The following is a 20332-nucleotide window of genomic DNA, read 5'->3' as shown; positions in this document are numbered from 1 at the left end:
GAGCGAGACCCCGTCTCTACTATAAAAATATAAAGAAATTAATTGGCCAACTGATATATATATATATATATATATATATATATATATATATTAGCCGGGCATGGTGGCTCATGCCTGTAGTCCCAGCTACTTGGGAGGCTGAGGCAGGAGGATCCCTTGAGCCCAGGAGTTTGAGATTGCTGTGAGCTAGGTTGACACCACAGCACTCACTCTAGCCTGGGCAACAAAGTGAAACTCTGTCTCAAAAAAAAAAAAAAAGAAAAGAAAAGAAAAGAAAAAGCGTGGCAAACAATAGTGTTTCTTCCTTGCTTTTTTGACTTACAAATATCAGTGGCTGAAAGGAGTTTCAATATTAGAACTTTCTTATCCAGCTCACTTAAACACGGGAGCATTAGAAACTTGTTGCTCGTTGAACGAACCTCTATTATATATCAGATGGGGAAGGTGAGACCTCAAGGCTTCTCCCTCCTTTCCTGTGCACAGAGTGGCAGTGGTGGGAGCTTACTTCGGTAGAGGTGTCTAACTGCTACCAGAACTTGATTTCATCTCCTGGATGGGGGCTGGTAGGCAACAAAATTGTTTTAGTTTAAATAGTACCTGAATTCACTCAATTAATAAGAGACACACCTAGAGCCTGACAGAGGCAGAAAGTCATTATGAATATGTAAGTCCTTATTCAAATAATTGAAATGAGCTCAGCACTAGCTGCCGTCTTGAGTATGACCAGGCTGCCTTACCTTGATGATTAAATTCATGATTACTCACGCTTTCTGTATTACTCATGGGTAGTAGGCTTGTATCATCATGGAAACCTTAAAAATTTTGGAAGAACACCGAATCTCTGAAAGGGCAGGGGGCCCGATAAACCCTGTATACTTCCCATAGGTGTTTTCCCTATGATCATCAGTGGATGCACTGCAGACTAGCGTAACCCTGAGGTGTCAGGTAGGTGGCAACCTGCAGAAGGTGTTGTGGTGAGCCACCAGCTGATCTGCAAGCAGGGTGTGGCCAGGACTGGAAAAGGGATCCCAAAACACAGCTAATAAGTTCAAATGACCCGAGGCCATCTGCAGAGAAAAGGAAAGCTGATTGTCTTAATCCAAACCAACAGCATTCAGAGAGTTGAAGTTTGGATTTGGAAACTGAATTACCCCACCAAAGCAGGACTGAGCCAGAAAAAGGCAACTGGGATCTGGAGTGACAGCCATGAACATCTGAGGGTGTTCATTTTCCTTATCACATTTTAGTTTCCTGCTTATGCTGATTCATTGAGCAGATCTTAAGGTAAAGGGTAAAGGGCAGCACAAGGAAAGTTCGTAGGGAACCCTAATTCAGTGTCTGGGGACTGGAAGAGCTCATGGCAGAAATGACCATGATTCAGGACAACTTTCTGCCCTTTTTTTGGGAAACTAACTTTTATGGCAATACTCTCTGTTGGTTCTCCAGCAGACAATGTACAAATTGCTAACTCAAAGGCAATTCAGAGCAATTTTCCCATGTCCAAATGTGAAGTTGGAATTTTAACAGATGGACTAAAGTAATGCTCAGTATTGAGCTGTTTTACTGACATGTAGGCAGTGGCTAAATAATTAGTGACTTGGACCACCACATAGAAAGCTCACACATTGAAAATATGAGAACTTCTCACTTGCAGGATGTCTAGGTAAACCATGTGTGGCCTCTTATCATCTCAAGTTCTAAACCTCAAAATATTTCAAAATCTTCATGGAAGAACCCTTACCAGATATCCTAACAAATTGATAGATGATGCCAAAAGTCTCCTAAGGAGAATAATGAGAGCAAATGGAAGAGCACACATGCTCTTTGAGTTTATATTGAGCCCAGGGATAAGGGCCAGAACAACTCTTTCAGTGTGGGAGTTTGAGCTGGCCAGTCTCCTTATATATTCACCCTGGTCATCAGCCACCTGAACAATATGCTTCCTCTGTTTTCTTTCTCAAGAAAAAACAGTTTTTTGTTCATGCATAGTTGTTATCTTGGAGTATGACCAAGGCTATGATTCATTCAAGTTATGTTGTTATTCTCAGCTAAATCCTATACTATTTTAAAATTTTGTTTTTATTTATTTTATTTCTTATTTTTTGATCATGTTAATCATTTTTGTAAATGCTTTCAAAGATTCTTATATCCTTATATAAAATCCCTGTAATATTTTCCTACTGCTGCTATCACAAATTACCACCAATTTAATGGTTTAAAACCAGAGAAATTTTTTTTTATTTTATTTTTTTTTTATTTCGGCATATTATGGGGGTACAGATTTTAAGGTTTCAATAAATGCCCATTTTCCCCTTCCCCCCAAAAGTCTGAGTCTCCAGCATGACCATCCCCCAGATGGTGCACATCTCACTCATTATGTATGTATATACCCGCCCCCTCCCCCCTCCCACCTGCCCAATACCCTATTACTGTAGTACCTATGTGTCCACTTAGGTACTACTCAGTTAATACCAGTTTGCTGGAGAATATATCTGGTGCTTGTTTTTCCATTCTTGGGATACTTCACTTAGTAGTATGGGTTCCAGCTCTAACCAGGAAAATATAAGATGTGCTATATCGCCATTGTTTCTTAGAGCTTAATAGTACTCCATGGTATACATATACCACATTTTATTAATCCATTCTTGGATTGATGGGCACTTGGGCTGTTTCCACAGCCTTGCAATTATGAATTGTGCTGCTATAAACATTCGAGTGCAGGTGTCTTTTTTGTAGAGTGTCACTGGATCATTTGGGTAGATGCCCAGCAATGGGATTGCTGGATCAAATGGTAGATTCACTTGTATCGCTTTAAGGTATCTCCATATTGCTTTCCACAGAGGTTGAACTAGTTTGCAGTCCCACCAGCAGTGTAGGATAAAACCAGAGAAATTTTTGCCATTGATTTCAATTAGTTCTGGTCGTATATGGGTTATTTCTTTTCTTTTGCTGGGTCTAGGATTGGCTTGATCATCCTTTTCCAATACTTTGAGATGATCCCTTAGAATGTTGATATGTGATCTTTCTGTCTTTTGGATATAGGCATTTATGGCTATCAACTTTCCTCTCAGGACTGCTTTAGCTGTGTCCTACAGATTTTGATAACTTGTGTCCCCTTATCATTTCCTTCAAAGAATCTTTTGATTTACATCTTAATTTCCTCCTTTACCTGTCATTCAGTAGTAGATTGTTTAGTTTCCATGACTTTGTGTAGAGATGAGAGTGTCTGTTAGAGTTAATTTCTAATTTTATTCCACTGTGATCTGAGACGATACATCATATAAAATTCTCAATAAAATCCTAGCAAACTGAATTTAGGTGCTTATCAAAAAAATAATCCTTCATGACCAAGTGGGCTTCATCCCAGAGATGCAGGGATGATTCACTATATGCAAATCTACAAATGTAATTCACCACATAAAAAGAAATAAAAACAAAGACCACATGATCCTCTCAATAGACACAGAAAAGGCATTCAACAAAATTTAACACCGTTTATGGTAAGAACACTTAACAAAATAGGCATAGATGGGATTTACCTCAAAATGATAAAAGCCATATATGACAAACCCACCAGCCAACATTATTCTGAACATAGAAAAATTGAAAACATTCACATTTAGAACTGGAACCAAGCAAGGTTGCCCTCTGTCACCACTTCTATTCAACATAGTTCTGGAAGTCCTAGCCAAAGCAACCAGACAAGAGAATGAAATTGAGGGCATCCAAATGGGGGCAAAAGAGGTCAAAGTATCACTCTTTGCTGATAATATGATCTTATATAAAGAAAATCCCAAAGATTCTGCCATGAGACTACTGGAATTGATCAACAAATTCAGCAAAGTCTCAGGTTACAAAATCAATGTACACAAATGAGTAGCATTCCTATATATCAATAATAGTCAAACTGAGAACCAAATCAAAGACTCAATAGCAAGAAAGAAAATCATATACCTTGGAATACATTTAACTAAGGAGATGAAAGACCTCTACAGGGAGAACTACAAAACGCTGAGGAAGAAAATAGCAGGAGATGTAAGCAGCTGGAAAACCATACCAATCAACGTTGTTAAAATGTCCATGCTACCCTAAGTGATCTACAGATTCAATGAAATCCCTATTAAAATACCAACATCATTTTCTGCATGTGTAGAAAATATAATTCTATGCTTCATATGAAACCAGAGAAGATCCTGTATAGCAAAAGCAACATTAAGCAAAAAGAACAAATTGGGAGGCATCAATTTACCAGACTTCAAGCTATACTACAAGGCCATACTAACCAAAACAGCATGTCATTGGCACAAGAACAGAGACATAGACCAACAGAATAGAACTGAGAACCCAGATATAAAACCATCCTCATATAGCCATCTAATATTTGACAAATCAGACAAAAACATACACTGGGTAAAAGAGTCCTTATTCAACAAATGGTGCTGGGAAAATTGGATAGCCACATGTAGAAGACTGAAACAGGATCTGCACCTTTCACCTCTTACAAAACTCAACCCATTCTGGGTAACAGACTTGAACTTTAGGGGTGAAAACTATTAGAATTCTAGAGGAAAATGTTGGAAATATTCTTCTAGACATTGACCTAGGCAAAGAATTTATAGAGAAGACCCCAAAGGCAATGACAGCAACAACAAACATAAATGAATGGGATCTGATCAAATTAAAAAGCTTCTGCCTAGCCAAGGAAGAAACTATCATCAGAGAGAGTAGACAACCTACAGAATGGGGGAAAATATTCACATGCTACACATCTGATAAAAGGCTGATAAACAGAATCTATATAGAACTCAAGAAAATCAGCAAGAAAAAAATCAAACAACCCCATTAAAAAGTGGGCAAAGTATATGAACAGAAACTTTTTGAAAGAAGACAGACTAATGGCCAATAAATGAAAAAAAATATCAATATCTCTAATGATTAGGGAAATGCAAATCAAAACCACAATGAGATACCACTTAACTCCAATGAGAATGGCTTTTATCAAATGGTCTCAAAACAACAAATGTTGGTGTGGATGCAGTGAGCTAAGAACACTCATACACTGCTGGTGGGACTACAAACAAGTACAACCTCTATGGAAAGTAATATGGAGATACCTCAAAAAACTCAAAGTAAAACTACCATTTGACTCAGCAATTCCACTACTGGGTATTTACACAAATGAAAAATAGACATTTTATAAAGAAGCCATCTGCACTAGAATGTTCATAGCAGGTACCCCTCCCATTCCGCTAAGCTAGACATGAACACCAGATCTATCATTTTCTCTGTAATTCTGGACTAGTCATATAGCTTTTCTGAGTCTCAGTTTCCTGATTTATACATTTTATAGCCACTTTAGTGGGCAATTAATAAACAGTATCACTAATATTACTACTAATATTGGTGACAAATATATAAATATTGAATTGAATTACTGATGTTTGGTCTGAATGAGCTGAAAGTTTGGGCAATTCTGAATATCATTTCACCTCATCTTAAGTGAGATGAGCTAGAAGTCCTCCTACCAATGCAGTCAATCCCTGTTCTAGGTGAGCTACTAGAGCCTCAGGCTTCTATTTGACAAATGGGGAACAATAATATATATCCTGTCCCTCCTTGCCTCAGTACAGAGCTGCTACTGAAATGTCAGAGTGATCGGTGAGAACCATAAAGCTATACCCACTTCTAGGGACTGCAGAAATATTGTACATGGGAAGAAGAGACCAGAAGGCCTGGGTACTTCTAATCAGAGGCCCAACAGCATGCAATGAGCCTGGCAGTCTTTGAGCAATATGTGCAAACAAGTCTTAAATATTTCCTCCTTATCAATTAGATCTCAGGCGGCAGCTGCATTAAAGTTTCCTGTCCTTAGTCAATCTTTTGTTTTCACATCCCTTTGACCCAGCAGAGGAGCCTTGGACCCACTGCTGAACTATCACTGCCTCACACAGCTTGTTTGGGGGACCTAGATACCTCAGTATCCCATAGGAGACATGAAAGCCAAAAGCCAAATCTATCTAGGTAAACAAATTCTCCCATAAAACTTTTCTTCTGAGCAACTCAGGGGAAAAGAACAAAGTGCTAACAAGTTTGTTAATGAGAAGGCAAACAAGTTGTTTAATTAAGCTGGGGAAGCCTGGAGGAGAGGCAAGGGAACTGTTCCCAGGAGGGACCTAGTGCTTGCTTAATGACACACAGCCTCAACTGCAGTAATTACCAGTATTTTCTCTGCAGAGACCACCTCCTACGTGAGCTGTGAGCAGGGAGCTTTGGGAAGGCCTCAGTTTTCTCCTTTTGCTTCTCTTAATTAATGCTAATTGGGAACATGGGAATGCAGACTGAGATGTCAAAAAAGCAGCACTAGAGTAGAATCCTGCTAGGAATCCCTTCCCCAGACTTGGTCAGGAGACTTTGCCTGAACCACACAGAAGAGCATCTGTTTCCTACTTTCATAGGAGGCGCTGTGGAGGTACAGGCTGGGAGGAGGCCTGGGTTTTAATCAAGGCTCTCCCACCAGGTAGCTCCCACATAAAGTGGGTCGCATACCTTCCCTGACTTCCGATTTTTTAATATATAAATAAAGAGATTGGACTTTATGAATTCTCAAGTTTCTTTGAATTATAGTTTTTTGAACTATGATAAATGATGTGTTTTTCATTCTGCAACCAGGATAACAGCGTCAAGAGAGTCAGCTCAAGTTTAGTAAACTGTCTTGTGCTTTAAACAAATAAACAGACAAACTGACGCACAAAATGAGAGGTATATACCACGTGAGTTCAAACGAAGGAAGGCATTGCCATACTTGTTTGCTCTTTCAGAACATTTTTTAAACTGCAATCTTCATTTTAGGGGAAAAAAGCAGTTCTGATCATCTCCCTGTCTGCACATCTCTGCTTGTCTGCACACACGTCCATACAAACAAAACAGTGCCATTTCCCGTGGCTCTGAAATGCTATCAACAATAAAAACCCAAGTTCCATTTTCAGCACTGGTAATAACATTGTTGTAGAGAATACAATCAGAATCCTTTGAGTTTTAATTACAATCTCACAAATCATTAGTTGTGAAATTTAGTGATTTAGCTAAACCCCTTTTGCCTCATTTGGAAAACTAAAAATAATACTTACTTTTAAGGTTGTTGGGAGAATTAAATAAGATAATTCAAGTTGGCATATAGTAGGTGCTAATGGAATAAAATCTAACTTTGTTGATAGCTATTATTGGTAGCATCATAGTTACACATCTAATACCTAACAGAATGCAAAGAGATGATTCCTAAATCCATAAGAGTATTATTACATGAAGGAATTCAACAAAGTGTTAAAATTTCAGTTTTGAGTTCTATAGCGTCACAGTGTCCCTTCAGAAGCCCTGTGATTACTCACAGACCAAACTACTTAAAAGTGGCCAAAGCCATTGTCTGAAACTGACTTACATTTCTATTTGAGACTAGATTCTGACAAGGGGCTAGCAGACCAGGATGCCCTTTTGGAACCATGCCGTAGAAAGAAACTTCAGTTAGAGATATAATGTTTCAACTAATGCATACCAGCATTAAGGAGTTATTGGTAAGTATAAAGGGACATGAAAAAGAATCATGATTAAAGCCTGGCACAGAAAAGAAATCCGATTAATATTAAGATCGAGTTTTCTTCCTTACTTTTAGCAAATGATGTACTACTAAAATTCTACCACAAGGTGATCACTTTTGATCTCACCATCAGGACTGCATACAAGCTCTGGTCCTCCTGTATGCTTTATTGGAAAGATATTTTCAGTTACCTTTAAATTCCATAAAGGACTTTTTTTGTTTTCTTTAAAGACTTTATTTTTTAGAACAGTTTTAGCTTCACAGCAAAGTTGAAGAGAAATTACAGAATTCTCATGTACCTCCCAACCCTACCCTGACACCACTACCACCCACCAATAACATCCCTGCACCAGAGTGGTACATATGTTGCGTTCAATGAACATGCGTCCAATATTGACACACTTTTATTACCCAAAGTCCATAATTTACATTAAGGTGCACTCTAGGTGTTGTACCTTTCATGGGTTCAGCCAAATGTATTATGACCTGTATCCACCATTATATTATCAAACAGAGTCGTTACACTGCCCTAAAAACCATCACTTTTCCATCTGTTCTTCCCCTTCTCCCAAATCCATGGCAATCACTGATCTCTTTACTGTCTCCATACTTTTGCCTTTTTAGAATGACAATTAATTGGAATTATACAGTACGTAGCCTTTTCAAGTTAACTTCTTTTACTCAATGATACACGTTTAAGTTTCTTCCATGTCTTTTCATGGCTTGATAGCTTATTTATTTTAGGGCTGAATAATGTTCCGTTGTCTGGATGTACCACAGTTTATTTTTTGGCTTGCTCAAGGACATTTGGTTGCTTCCACATTGTGGCAATTACAAATAAAGTTGCTATAATCATCTTTGTGCAGGTTTATTGTGTGTGCGTTATGTTTCAGCTTCCTTGGATAAATGGCAATGTTCACAATTGCTGGAATATATGATGACAATGTGTTTAGTTTTATATTAATAACAAACTGTCAATATCCATACAGTTTCTGTTGTTTATTCACCACTCACTCTGTGGAGGTTTGTTATAACAGTTTGCACTGGCTGAGGCAAAGTGGATGTCTTGTGCCCAGTTCTCTGGAGCCCCTTCCTTCTTCGATGTTGACATCAGTTTTATCTACAAGGGGAGAAATTATAACACACACACACACATACACACACATATTTAGGTCACAAACTCTGCAGTAGCCTCAAAGCGAGCATATCATCTAGAATGTTCATATATTTTATCATCCAAATAAGCCCAAACATTTTTAAGAATGAAACAGTGCACTATTAATACTTGTCCTGGGACAACAAGCATTAACTAGGGCTCCCTTGAGCAATTCAGTATATATTATCCTATTATGCCTCTGTACTGACATTTTTTTTATATTAATATATTTGTTACTTACATTGTTAAAAAATTAAAATAATCCATAAAGGTATATATAGAAGTGTGTTTCTCTCAACGCTAAGTCCATTTGCCCCTTTCTACCCCTTGCCAGCCTCCATCCCCACAAGATGAACCCACTTTCATTAGTGTGTCTTACATTCCTCAGTTTTTCTTTTTTTTTTTTGATACAGAGTCTCATGTTGTTGCCCAGGCTAGAGTGAGTGCTGTGGCATCAGCCTAGCTCACAGCAACCTCACCCTCCTGGGCTCAAGCAATCCTTCTGCCTCAGCCTCCCAAGTAGCTGAGACTACAGGCATGCGCCACCATGCCCGGCTAATTTTTTCTATATATTTATAGTAGAGATGGGGTCTCGCTCTTGCTCAGGCTGGTTTCGAACTCCTGACCTCGAGCAATCCGCCCACCTTGGCCTCCCAGAGTGCTAGGATTACAGGTGTGAGCCACCGTGCCTGGCCCCTCAGTTTTTCTTAATGCAAAACTGAGCACCTATAAATATTCTTATAGACCCCATGGAGATCTTTCCATATCACTGTAGAAGATGCCTCCCCATTTTGCCAAACAGCTCTGTGGTGTTTCCTTGTTTTTTTTTTAATTTAACAAATCCCCCATTGAAGGGCTCTCCGATTGCTTCCAGTCTTTTGCTATTAAGAAAAGCAGAACTACAGTGAATAACTTGTGTATACCTCATTTCTTATGTACGTGTATACATACTTGCAAGATGAATTCCTAGAAATAGGACTACTGGGTCAGTGCAAACAGATGTGTATTTAGCCTAAAGATTCCTCATTTTCACCCAAAGTATGATAATTTTAATTCTATATGTATTATAAAAAAAAGTTTACTTGCAGCCTTCCCAACAAAGTGTGTATTTAAATCTCTGGAATTCTGTCAATCTGAAAAGTATCTTAATGTAATTTAAAATTGCATGTATTTTATTATAAGTTGGATTAAATATCTTGTCGTATGTGTAAGAGTCCCTGTTGTTTTATAAATGGATATTGTTGGGTCTGTTTGCCCCACTTGAAATTAAGCATCTTAAGTAAAGAAAGTATGTTTTATGCATCTCATATTTTCCCTGGTATAGGGTATGGGGAACAGCAAGTGTTCAATGAATATATTTAATGAATGAATAACAGATTCAGGATGATTTCCTCATACTATTTTAGTCGTACTTTATATAAGTTTCTCTAACACTTGGATCACATTTTTTCCTTATAAAATAATGCTACACATAAATGTGTCCATAATAGAACATTTAAACCCAAAATTTTAAAATCAGTTATATTAATAAAATTATTTTAAAACAATTATCTATTTATTTCTAATTATTTCTCCAACATAGGCTTTTTAAAAATATTGCCAATCATATTACGAGATGCTGACACATGTGAAATCTTGCTTTCTTCACTTAACATTGTAACACTCTTAGTTGTCTCTCTTGATAAATCATGAATTTCTTAACAGATAACAGCTGCTTTTTTTTTTCTCTCTCTCTTGCTCCATTTCTAGCACAGAATAAATGTTAAGTGAGTACTGGAAGGGGATGTCATGAGAAGAAAATAAACAATTTCTATAGCTAAGTAAGGCCCCAAAGTAGAACACTTCAATTTTTATTTTATCTTGGTGCTACTTTTAATTTACAAACCCGTCATCCCTCATTATATACAATGGTAAAATTTAGCATATGTTTCTGTATTATTTTGGTTTATGTGTAATTTTCTTGCAAATGGGCATTTGTGCCACTTTGATTATTTTCTGAAGGCAAGCGTATAGTCATTATAATATGCTCATTTAATGCCAGGCCAGGATGATACACACCTGGGCACTACAAAGCAAGGGGGAGGTCTGTGAGAATATGTCTTATAAAATCTATAAATAAAGCTGCAATCAGAAATGTTTTGGTACTTGGAACTATGAGGGATACAGTAATTTTGCCAAATGGCAGATGCAACCAGTCATCTTACAGAAAGGACAGCTGTTTTCAGATAAAGCAGAAACTAAGCTTCAGACTGAAAAAGACTGAATGGGAACCTCTAATTGCCAAGCATCTGAGAATTTTTTACTCAAAGAGAGATTCTTCTAATATTGAGGTTATATTACTTTCTTTCTTATTTTTTAGGGAGCACAGTTTATTAAATTTTATATATCAGTAAATAAATTCAGATGTAAATATGCATGCTACTATACAAAACTGAGATTCCATTTTTAAAAAGATTGATAAATTCAACTACATATAACTCAAAACTTTCTACATGAAATAAAATCCCTTAAAGACAAGTAAACTGAGACAAATGGTAGCTATTTATACCACCATAAAGCACAAATACCCTTTAAATATACATAGAAACTTTAAATCAGTAGAAAAAGATCAATGATTCAATAGCAAAACAGGTAAAAGGATAGGAACAAATAATTCTCTTGGAAGATACACATAAAACTGTTCATTATGTCTTCCTCTGGAGAAGGGCATGCAGTATCTGGGAGACCAGAGGGGAAGGATAAATTATGCCACATTGTATACACTTGTTTACCTTCTGAATTTGGAACATTGTATATTTTCCCCTCTTAAGATAGATTAACAACATAACAAAAATATTCACTCATATCACAATCCCACTGGGTGTTCTGCTTGAAGCTTTTCTTTCTTTTTTTTTATTACCTCATATTATGGGGGTACAAATATTGTTAGGGTTACATATATTGCCCCTGCCCCCTCACCCCGCTATGCCAGAGCTTCAAGTGTGCCCAGCCTCCAAGTGGTGCGCACTGCACCCACCATGTAAGTGCATACCCTTCCCCTGTTCCACCTGTCCACCTCCCAGTAACAGATTTTTTTTAGACATTTTGGTTACAATGTGTATCTTTGCCCCTCCCTAAAAAGGGGTAGAGGTAATCCCTTCCCCCCTTTCAATGCTCACCACATCCTTAAGATGTGGATCTCTCCCCCCCAAATCCCTGTTGAACACTACCATTTTTTGAGCACCTTAGTTTTAGTCTGTCAGTACCAATTTGATGGCGAGTAGATGTGTAGCCCATTTTCCAGGTCTTGTGTAGTCTTGCTTTGTATTATGGGCTTAAGCTTAATCCAGGATAGCATAAATGGTGCTAGCTCACTGTTGTTTCTTAGGATTGAGTAATATTCCATTGTGAGCATATTCCACATTTTAGTTATCCACTCATGAATTGGCAGGCACTTGAGTAGTTTCCATGACGGTGCAATAGTGAATTGTGCTTATATTACTTTCTAATGTAAAATTCCCAAAACCAAATATTATTTTTTCCTGTTGCTTAAACAATTTAAGCACTTGCAGAAAGATTTTCCAGGTTGATCTGAAGAGACACAGTTGTTTCCTCTAAATCAATACGACCTGCATACAAATCTTTCCTGATTAATGTTCTGACATCCAGTTTAATTTTGATATTATCTTGTTTTTGCCTCTTATTTGTAAATATTAAAACACATTTGTATCTACAAATAATGCAAATCCATTACTCTCCAATTGATTAATACATTCAATGTATTATTTATATGCCCTCTATATCCATCTAGTACATGTATAGTGCCTAGTTGAGATCAGAGTTCATATGCCGACTGTGGGACTTTTATGAAGATGGTGCTGATAGAGATAAAAATGAAAAGGATGATGAAAAACTGGATAAGCATTATGTGAATGTCCCATGTAATAATAATACGGTGTGGAATAAAATTATACTAATGGTGTTGGTTTAGAATAGCACTTGGCACATAGCAGGTATTTGACAATGATCAAATCAATGAATAAATGATGGTGTGGATGGTGCTTGCAGTGGTGGGGATGGTTGTCATGCAGACAGAAATAGCCAAAGCAGATGTGACAGTGCTGCTGATCTTTTCCATACCATGGTAGGCTTAGTAATGGACAGACTGATGATCAACCCTTCCCTGGTCGCCTGTATGACCAATCAGAATGGAATGAAGATGAAGCTGATTGAGAAGTTTCCCTGCAAAGCAATTCTTAAGATGGAACTCACTTCTGATGTGCTCAAGGAGTTATTCACCATGTATGCATGAGGATATGCAAGTTGGATCTTCTCTCCTCATAAAAGGCTATACGAGACGTGCAAAACTTCGAGTGGCCCAGAATAGGCAATGTCCCTGGGATTGAATTCTAAAGCCTGGCAGTGAGGGCTGCAGAGTTGAGAAAAGTGATTTGAGAAGTAGAGCTGCTCTGCTTCCCTTCCCTGCGCCCAACCTCCTGCCCCAGAGGAGTGCTTACTGAAAGCTTGGCACACTGAGCAACTGCAGGGAGCCCCTGGGAGTCCAGCATCTCCAGGAACATGAAATATAAGTAGGGCGGTGTCCTGGGCCAGAAAGGATGCTGAGGTGGATGCTATGAGTTTTAATGCCATCAGAACAGTCAGGTAATGGGCAGGGGTGGTGCAGAAAAGATGAGAGTAACTGAAGAAAAGAATTCAGGGCTTTGGTCTTTGTTGTATTAGAGTTATTAGAGTGTGGGAGGAAAACTGAAGTGATGTTGTTGATGCCCCTTAAAACCCTTAACCATTTTCTAATGACTTTAGGGAAACATAAATTATCTGTGGCTTGAGAGTCTTAGAATACCACTGTTTAAATCTTTATTATAGAGAACAGGAAGCTTAGGTTACAAAAGAAGGGCTCTACACGACGTGAATTGCCAGGTAGTGGTAGAGCAAAATCCCACAGCCAAACCCCTGACTTCAGAGAAGACCTTTTTCTCATATACTATAGGCCTTCTTGCTTGGGGGTCCCGACCTCAGGGTTTTCCACACCAGGAATTCCTGGCACATGTCTCTCTCTTCTGGGGATCATCTTAAAAAGCACAAAGTATCTTCCGGATAAATTTTTATCAGATGCCAGGGCCTGAGATTTCAGAGATTGTTCTCAGAACTTGTGCGTTTGTTGCATTTCCCATTTCTTCTACGTCTAGTCCTTACCAGAATGGTCTGTGAACTCTAGAGAGGGTTCTCGAAAGAGGCCTCAACAGTCACTTTCAGGAAATCTTTCCTCCCTTCTCCACAGCCCGGTATTGCTGGTTATTTTTTCATTGGAAACTGTAGGAGGAACAGTGGTAGGAATTTTCTCTCTTTCTTGTTATTTGATGGTGGAGCAGAAGATAAATCCAGTTGCTTCAGTCTCTGGAGCCCAAGATCACAAAATAGAAAAGGATTAAATTGGGGTCAGGACTTCCAGGCCTGTCACCAACAGATTATGAAATGGGGCTAACCATTTCTGCCTTTGGGGCTGCAGCTCCTCCATTTCAAGGGGAGGAGCATTGGTTAGACAATCTCCAAGTTCCTTTAAGGGGTTCACATTTGATGCTCTTGGTACTAGGAAAATGTTCTGAACCGAGGAAAAAGCTTGAATTAGTTCATATGCTCTCTTTACCCCTTTACTCTAGGAATCATGGATCATGTCAACCATACCCGGACCCAGAGTTTCATCCTTGCTGGTTTTACTACCACTGGGACCTTACGACCTCTTGCTTTCTTGGGGACCTTGTGCGTCTATCTCCTTACTCTTGCTGGGAACATGTTCATTATCGTCCTGGTTCAGGCAGATTCTGGACTGTCCACACCTATGTACTTCTTTATCAGCGTCCTCTCTTTTGTAGAGGTCTGGTATGTCAGCACCACAGTGCCCACACTGCTGCATACCTTGCTCCATGGGTGTTCACCCATCTCGTCAGCTGTGTGCTTTATCCAGCTGTACATCTTCCATTCCTTGGGCATGACTGAGTGCTACCTGCTGGGTGTCATGGCACTGGACCGCTACCTTGCCATCTGCCGCCCTCTGCACTACCATGCACTCATGAGCAGACAGGTCCAGTTACGGCTAGCTGGGGCCACCTGGGTGGCTGGCTTCTCAGCTGCGCTTGTGCCAGCCAGCCTCACTGCCACTCTGCCTTTCTGCTTGAAGAGGGTGGCCCATTACTTTTGTGACTTGGCACCACTGATGCGGTTGGCATGTGTGGACACAGGCTGGTATGCTCGAGTCCATGGGGCAGTGATTGGTTTAGCCACTGGGTGCAACTTTGTGCTCATTTTGGGACTCTATGGAGGCATCCTGAAAGCTGTGCTGAAGCTGCCCTCAGCTGCCAGCCGTGCCAAGGCCTTTTCCACCTGTTCCTCCCACGTGACTGTGGTGGCACTTTTCTATGGTTCTGCCTTCACAGTGTATGTAGGCTCACCTGGGAGTCGATCTGAGGGCACAGACAAGCTTATTGCCTTGGTGTACGCCCTGCTGACTCCTTTTCTCAACCCCATCATCTACAGCCTTCGCAACAAGGAGGTGAAGGAGGCTGTGAGGAGGGTCACTGACAGGATTGGGACTATTTTGAGGGAACCCTGATGTTCCATTTGTTGTAACCCAGCTTCTTGGTAACTGTGAGAACCAGCTGGTTGGTTAGTCAATTATCTGGTCAGACAAACATGCTGCACATAACCTCTCCTGGATTATTCAGAGCTGAAAGATGCAGAAAGAAAGGAGTTACGGTCTCTGATTCCATCCTATTCTAATGGGGAAGAAATGCCACAAAGGAGGAAAAAATTGACACAGAGCAAGGGTTTTAGCTGAATTTATGACTTAGACAGTGAAGTACTGAAAGAAAAAAGTCAAACTAAAGCTAGGAGTGGCAGCTTTACTCAAGATAGGATTCCTGGAGAAAGGGTAAGGAGGTGGAAAATAAGGTTGGCAACAAGGAGACTGAAATTATAGTTTGTGTAGTTTCAGATGTGGAGCAGTGAGCCATGAGCAGAAATCAGTCAGTTTGTGGAATCCAGTGATTCTGAGTTATCATGGGACCCAAAGTAGCTTAATGGAGGAAAGAACTGTCAGGGCAGGTGGCTGAAAGCTACAGATAATAATTTACTTTCTTATGGGGCAACAGTAGGGTATTGGAGATGAGGGTGTTGTCAGAGTTCTCTTCCGATGCCAAGGAATACACCTTAAAAAGGATCTGGAGCATATGTAAAAAAAGAAGCAGCAAACAAATGAAAAACTTTTCAAATTATATATATATAAAGTACACATACAAAATAAAGTTGAGAGTAAAAATAGAAAGCAGGGATAAAAGCTCTGATCACATCCTATCACCTCTTTTCTCCCCAGCTCCCCTGACATTTCTTCTGCTGAGCAGGGTTTTAAAATTAATTAAGTTCAATCTCCATACTTTGATGATGTGTTAATTGAGGGCCAAGTGCCTGTTAAAGGACAGCCAGATAATTATTGAAAAGAAATCAAGAGCAAAACCTTTGCAGAGACTAGGTACTGCATGGGTCTTGAATATTTTCCAAATTTCTCATTAATACATATTTCACTGGTGGAAACCAAATCAATTATTCTTTTATGTCTGCCCTATGCCAGCAACAGTAATAGCTATTTTCAAATGTTTTTAATGTAATATCCTACTGAAGAAGGAGAAATATCCCAATATTTACATAGTAAAATTAGAAAGATTGTTGGACTTACTGTAAAGAGACATGAACTCAACCCTAGACCCACTCTACCTGGCTGGGTGACCCTGGCAAGACTCATTCTCTCTGTCCGCAAAATAAGAGGACAGCAGGGAGGTGACAACCCCCATTCCTTCCTGCTTAGGGAGTTTGATTCTATGACTACAACACTTCTTAAAGAAAGCAGGACCTAAATTAGGCTCCAATTGGTAAGATCCGAATATCCAGGGCAGGAAGGGAAAGGTGTTGGTTCAAATTCAAATTTTGCCCTATTTTATGTGATCTTTGGCAAAAAAAAAATAAATAACTTCTCTCTTACCTAAATTTTGTTTTCTTTAAACAATCTATAACAAAGTGTTTTAAAGTTAACTTAAATAACACATACTAAGTGTTCAATAAATAAGTTAGCCTCATCATCCCAGAGACAGGACAGTGTGGTGGCTAGAGTATGTACTTTGAAGGCTTTCTGCTTGTGTTCAGACATTAATTCTACTCTTTACTTGTTGTGTGCCTTATGCCATACACTTACCTTCCCCCATACCTCAGTTTCCTTATATGTAAAATGGGGGCAATAATCGAATTTTGAACACTATTTAAATATTAATCATTATTACGTCAAAGTTTTTCCACATCCATGTCTGTAGTGGGGATTTATTTCCTTGAGAACGCTTACTTTTACACGGATCTCGCATTTTTTACTATGTGTGGGGCCAGTAGACTTGGTAACATTCAGAATGAAGCCTCTCCTTTTAAACTAAGTATCCAAAGTAATCTTTGCATAACCTGAAGAGTAATCCCTGCTTTCATGCTGTTTATCTAAAGGCAAGGTGCAATACTCTTGGGCTCCTATCCCTTGTCTCCTTTTGTACCTCACTTCACACAGACTACTCTTTTTGCAGGAGTGGTTGTGGGCACAACAAAGACTCCATTTTTCCCTGTGGTGGCAGCGCTAAGGAAGGGCTCAAAACTGCTTGTCCTTGAAATGGCTTGGGTTACATTAATTAATAGCTCTGTGGCTCATCATAGTAATAATAACAACTATAATTATTGTAACATACTAATATGATTAATTAATAATATCTGTGGAATGTATACTGTGCAGTGATCATGGGCCACTTACAATCCTGTTTTGGAGATGTAAGTCGTTATCTAATAACTCAAGGCAGCCTATGCCTCACTATTGATTTCTACTACAGTGCTTGGCATTCACTCATCTTTGAACAAATGAATGAATTAACTAATTATTAAAAGTCAAATAAGTGCAATAGAGATTGAGTGCCCCGCCTACAACTCCACCAGGAGGTAATCTCTTAGATCCATTCATAACTCCAAACTCCCCTTGCCTTTTATTCTGTAATCGTTTCCTTTCTTGAAACCTCATTAGGTTTTTCCCTTTAGAATACAAAGCTTAGGTGATCCTTAGCTCCGAAGGTTGCCTCTGGCAGTAAGCAGACTTTCTGTTCACCTTAGTGTGCCCTACAGATTTTTTACTTTTTACAAGTGCTATGGTATGAAAAAAACAAAAAACAAAACAAAACAAAAAAGACCACTTGAGAAGTGCACCTTGGTGTGTGACATATTAGGGTAAATGCCCAAGATAAGGCCTGACTTTTGGCCAATTCTTCCATTGTGACATCTGAGTAGTGACTGTAGTAGGATGGACAATAAGTAGCTGGGTCTAAAAGGCAGCATAATAAAACCATTTACTCTGTACTAGCATGAAGGCTAACATGCTGTCATGTAGGATGTATACAGTTTATAGTCCAAACTCAAGTATATCAGAAAGCAAAAGGAGATGCTATAATATTAACGTACCCTGGGACATCAGATATAAACCAGAGTTTTTCTGGGCAAACAAGGACATATGACCACAATATATCACTTCACTTACATAGTTTTTTTTTTTTTAATAGCTTATTTGCTTCAATAAATAATATACAAAGGAATCTAAACGGATTTACCTAAGAAGTCTTATCCCAATTCCTTAAATATCTGTTCCTCTTTACTTCTCACCTCATCTTTAATGGTTTTTAACTGAGATTACAGTGTTTCTGTAAGCTAACTACAGAAGATATAAATACTTTATAATCCCGCATTCTTATGCATAAGGCACCAAAGTATAGAATTTGTTCTATCATCACTTTTATTTTTCTTAACAAGACATTTCGGAGATACTCCCATTTTCTTGCAGAGAGTATCATCTCATTTTTTTAAATAGTTCCACAGTATTTCATCATGTGTTTATTTTAACTAACCCTCTCTTGAAGGACTCTTGTGTTGATTTGAGTCTTTGGCCATTAAAATCAGAGCTACAATGAATACTTTGCATATACATCACTTCATATATGTGCATACACATTTACAGAAGTGGGACACCTGGGTCATTTGTAATTTTGGTAAATATTGGTAACTCCTCATGCCATTTGGGTAAATATTCCTAAATTTTCCTCAAAAGGGATTATGATGTTTGGTAATGGATGCAATTGTGTTTCTCCATTGCAACTTCAATAAAGTATGTTTCAAAAAACTTTTGGATGTTTCTAAATATAAAAACTGAGAAATGATATCTCATATCATAGTAGTTTCAAGTGCCAAATTTATTTTATGTATGCATGTATGTTTCAACCTCACATTATGTGTGAGATTGAAATCTTTTCTTATATTTTTAAAAATGTATATTTTTAATATAATTGGCTTACTTGAGGGTATGTCTCCTCCACTGTACAGTAAACATCTTAAAGAAATGGACAGTGTTTTATGCATCTCATTTCCCCCAGTTCCTAAAATAAGGCCTGGTGCATAAAAGATGTTTAAAAATATATTAAATAAATGAATTATTGTGATTTCCTATATTTCTCACATTATTTTAGTTGTACTTGATGTCATTTTTTTCTAACTTCTAAATCATGTATTTTAAAATAATCTGCATATTAACATAGCACATTAAAAATGTTTAGGTGAATATGATTTTAAAATTACTATAATCCTCTTCAAAATTATTCATCTATTCCATTTCTAATTTCCAGTAAACATATGCTTTTTTTTCAAATAATAAGAATAATACTATGAATATTTGAACATGTTGAATCCTACTTTTTTTCACTTAAGTTTTTACCATTGATGATTTTATATATTATCTTTGTCCCCAAATCTGAATTCCCTGATGGAATTATCAGGACTTGTTCTTTTGTCTCACTCCATTTCTGATACAGAATAAATGCTAAATAAGCACTCTCTACTGACAGGTGGTAACATGAGAGAGAAGAAAGCAAGCTCTTGGCTAGGCAAGCACCATATGTGGAAGCCTTAATCCTTTTGTATTCTCTACTAAAAACTGATTCTAGATAATCTCTATGATTCCTATGCTCAGGTCTTAATGTCACATTGATAACCTTCCGAGGGATAGTGTGTGGGTATTATAATCCACACAGTTGATGGCAAGCCATCCAGATATACAAGTGGACAATACAAATGATGAGGAAAGTCTGCCTCAGAGTCTGGCTTACAAATAACCAGTGTAGTAATACCAGTGAGATGTGATATATGGAAGAATAAAAACAAGTATCAAAGTGGCCACACTGAGTGCAGCACAATTATTCATTTGAGGAGTCTGTATAAATGGCTAATCTATACATCCATGAAATAAAAATGGAAATAAAGGGTGTTTAGGACTGTGGGAGATGCAGTAATGTAATGAGGGGCTGTTGCAACTAACCATCCTGGAGAAAGGTCAAGTATTTCACAGGAAATGTAATGTAGGCTGAGTTCTCGTCAAGATTGAATGAGACGCTCAGATTGTCCAAGCACTCAAGAGACTCTTCCAATCCTGAAGTTACTTTAGAACTCCCAGAAGCAAATACCTTCCTTTCCTTTGG

The 20332-nt window shown here is 38.3% G+C and overlaps 1 protein-coding gene across 1 annotated transcript; it reads left to right on the top strand.

Moving 5' to 3' along the window:
- Nucleotides 1–14409: 14409 nt before the first annotated feature.
- On the top strand, nt 14410–15354 carry LOC105864451 (olfactory receptor 6N1-like). The gene has a single exon (XM_012752337.2). The coding sequence runs from the start codon at nt 14410–14412 to the stop codon at nt 15352–15354; it is 945 nt and encodes a 314-aa protein (XP_012607791.1).
- Nucleotides 15355–20332: the final 4978 nt, after the last annotated feature.

The sequence above is a fragment of the Microcebus murinus genome, chromosome 2 (genome assembly GCF_040939455.1).
Source record: "Microcebus murinus isolate Inina chromosome 2, M.murinus_Inina_mat1.0, whole genome shotgun sequence".
Taxonomy (NCBI): Eukaryota; Metazoa; Chordata; class Mammalia; order Primates; family Cheirogaleidae; genus Microcebus; species Microcebus murinus.
Note: the sequence above shows the minus strand (reverse complement) of the source record. Positions and strands in the feature narration are given on the sequence as shown.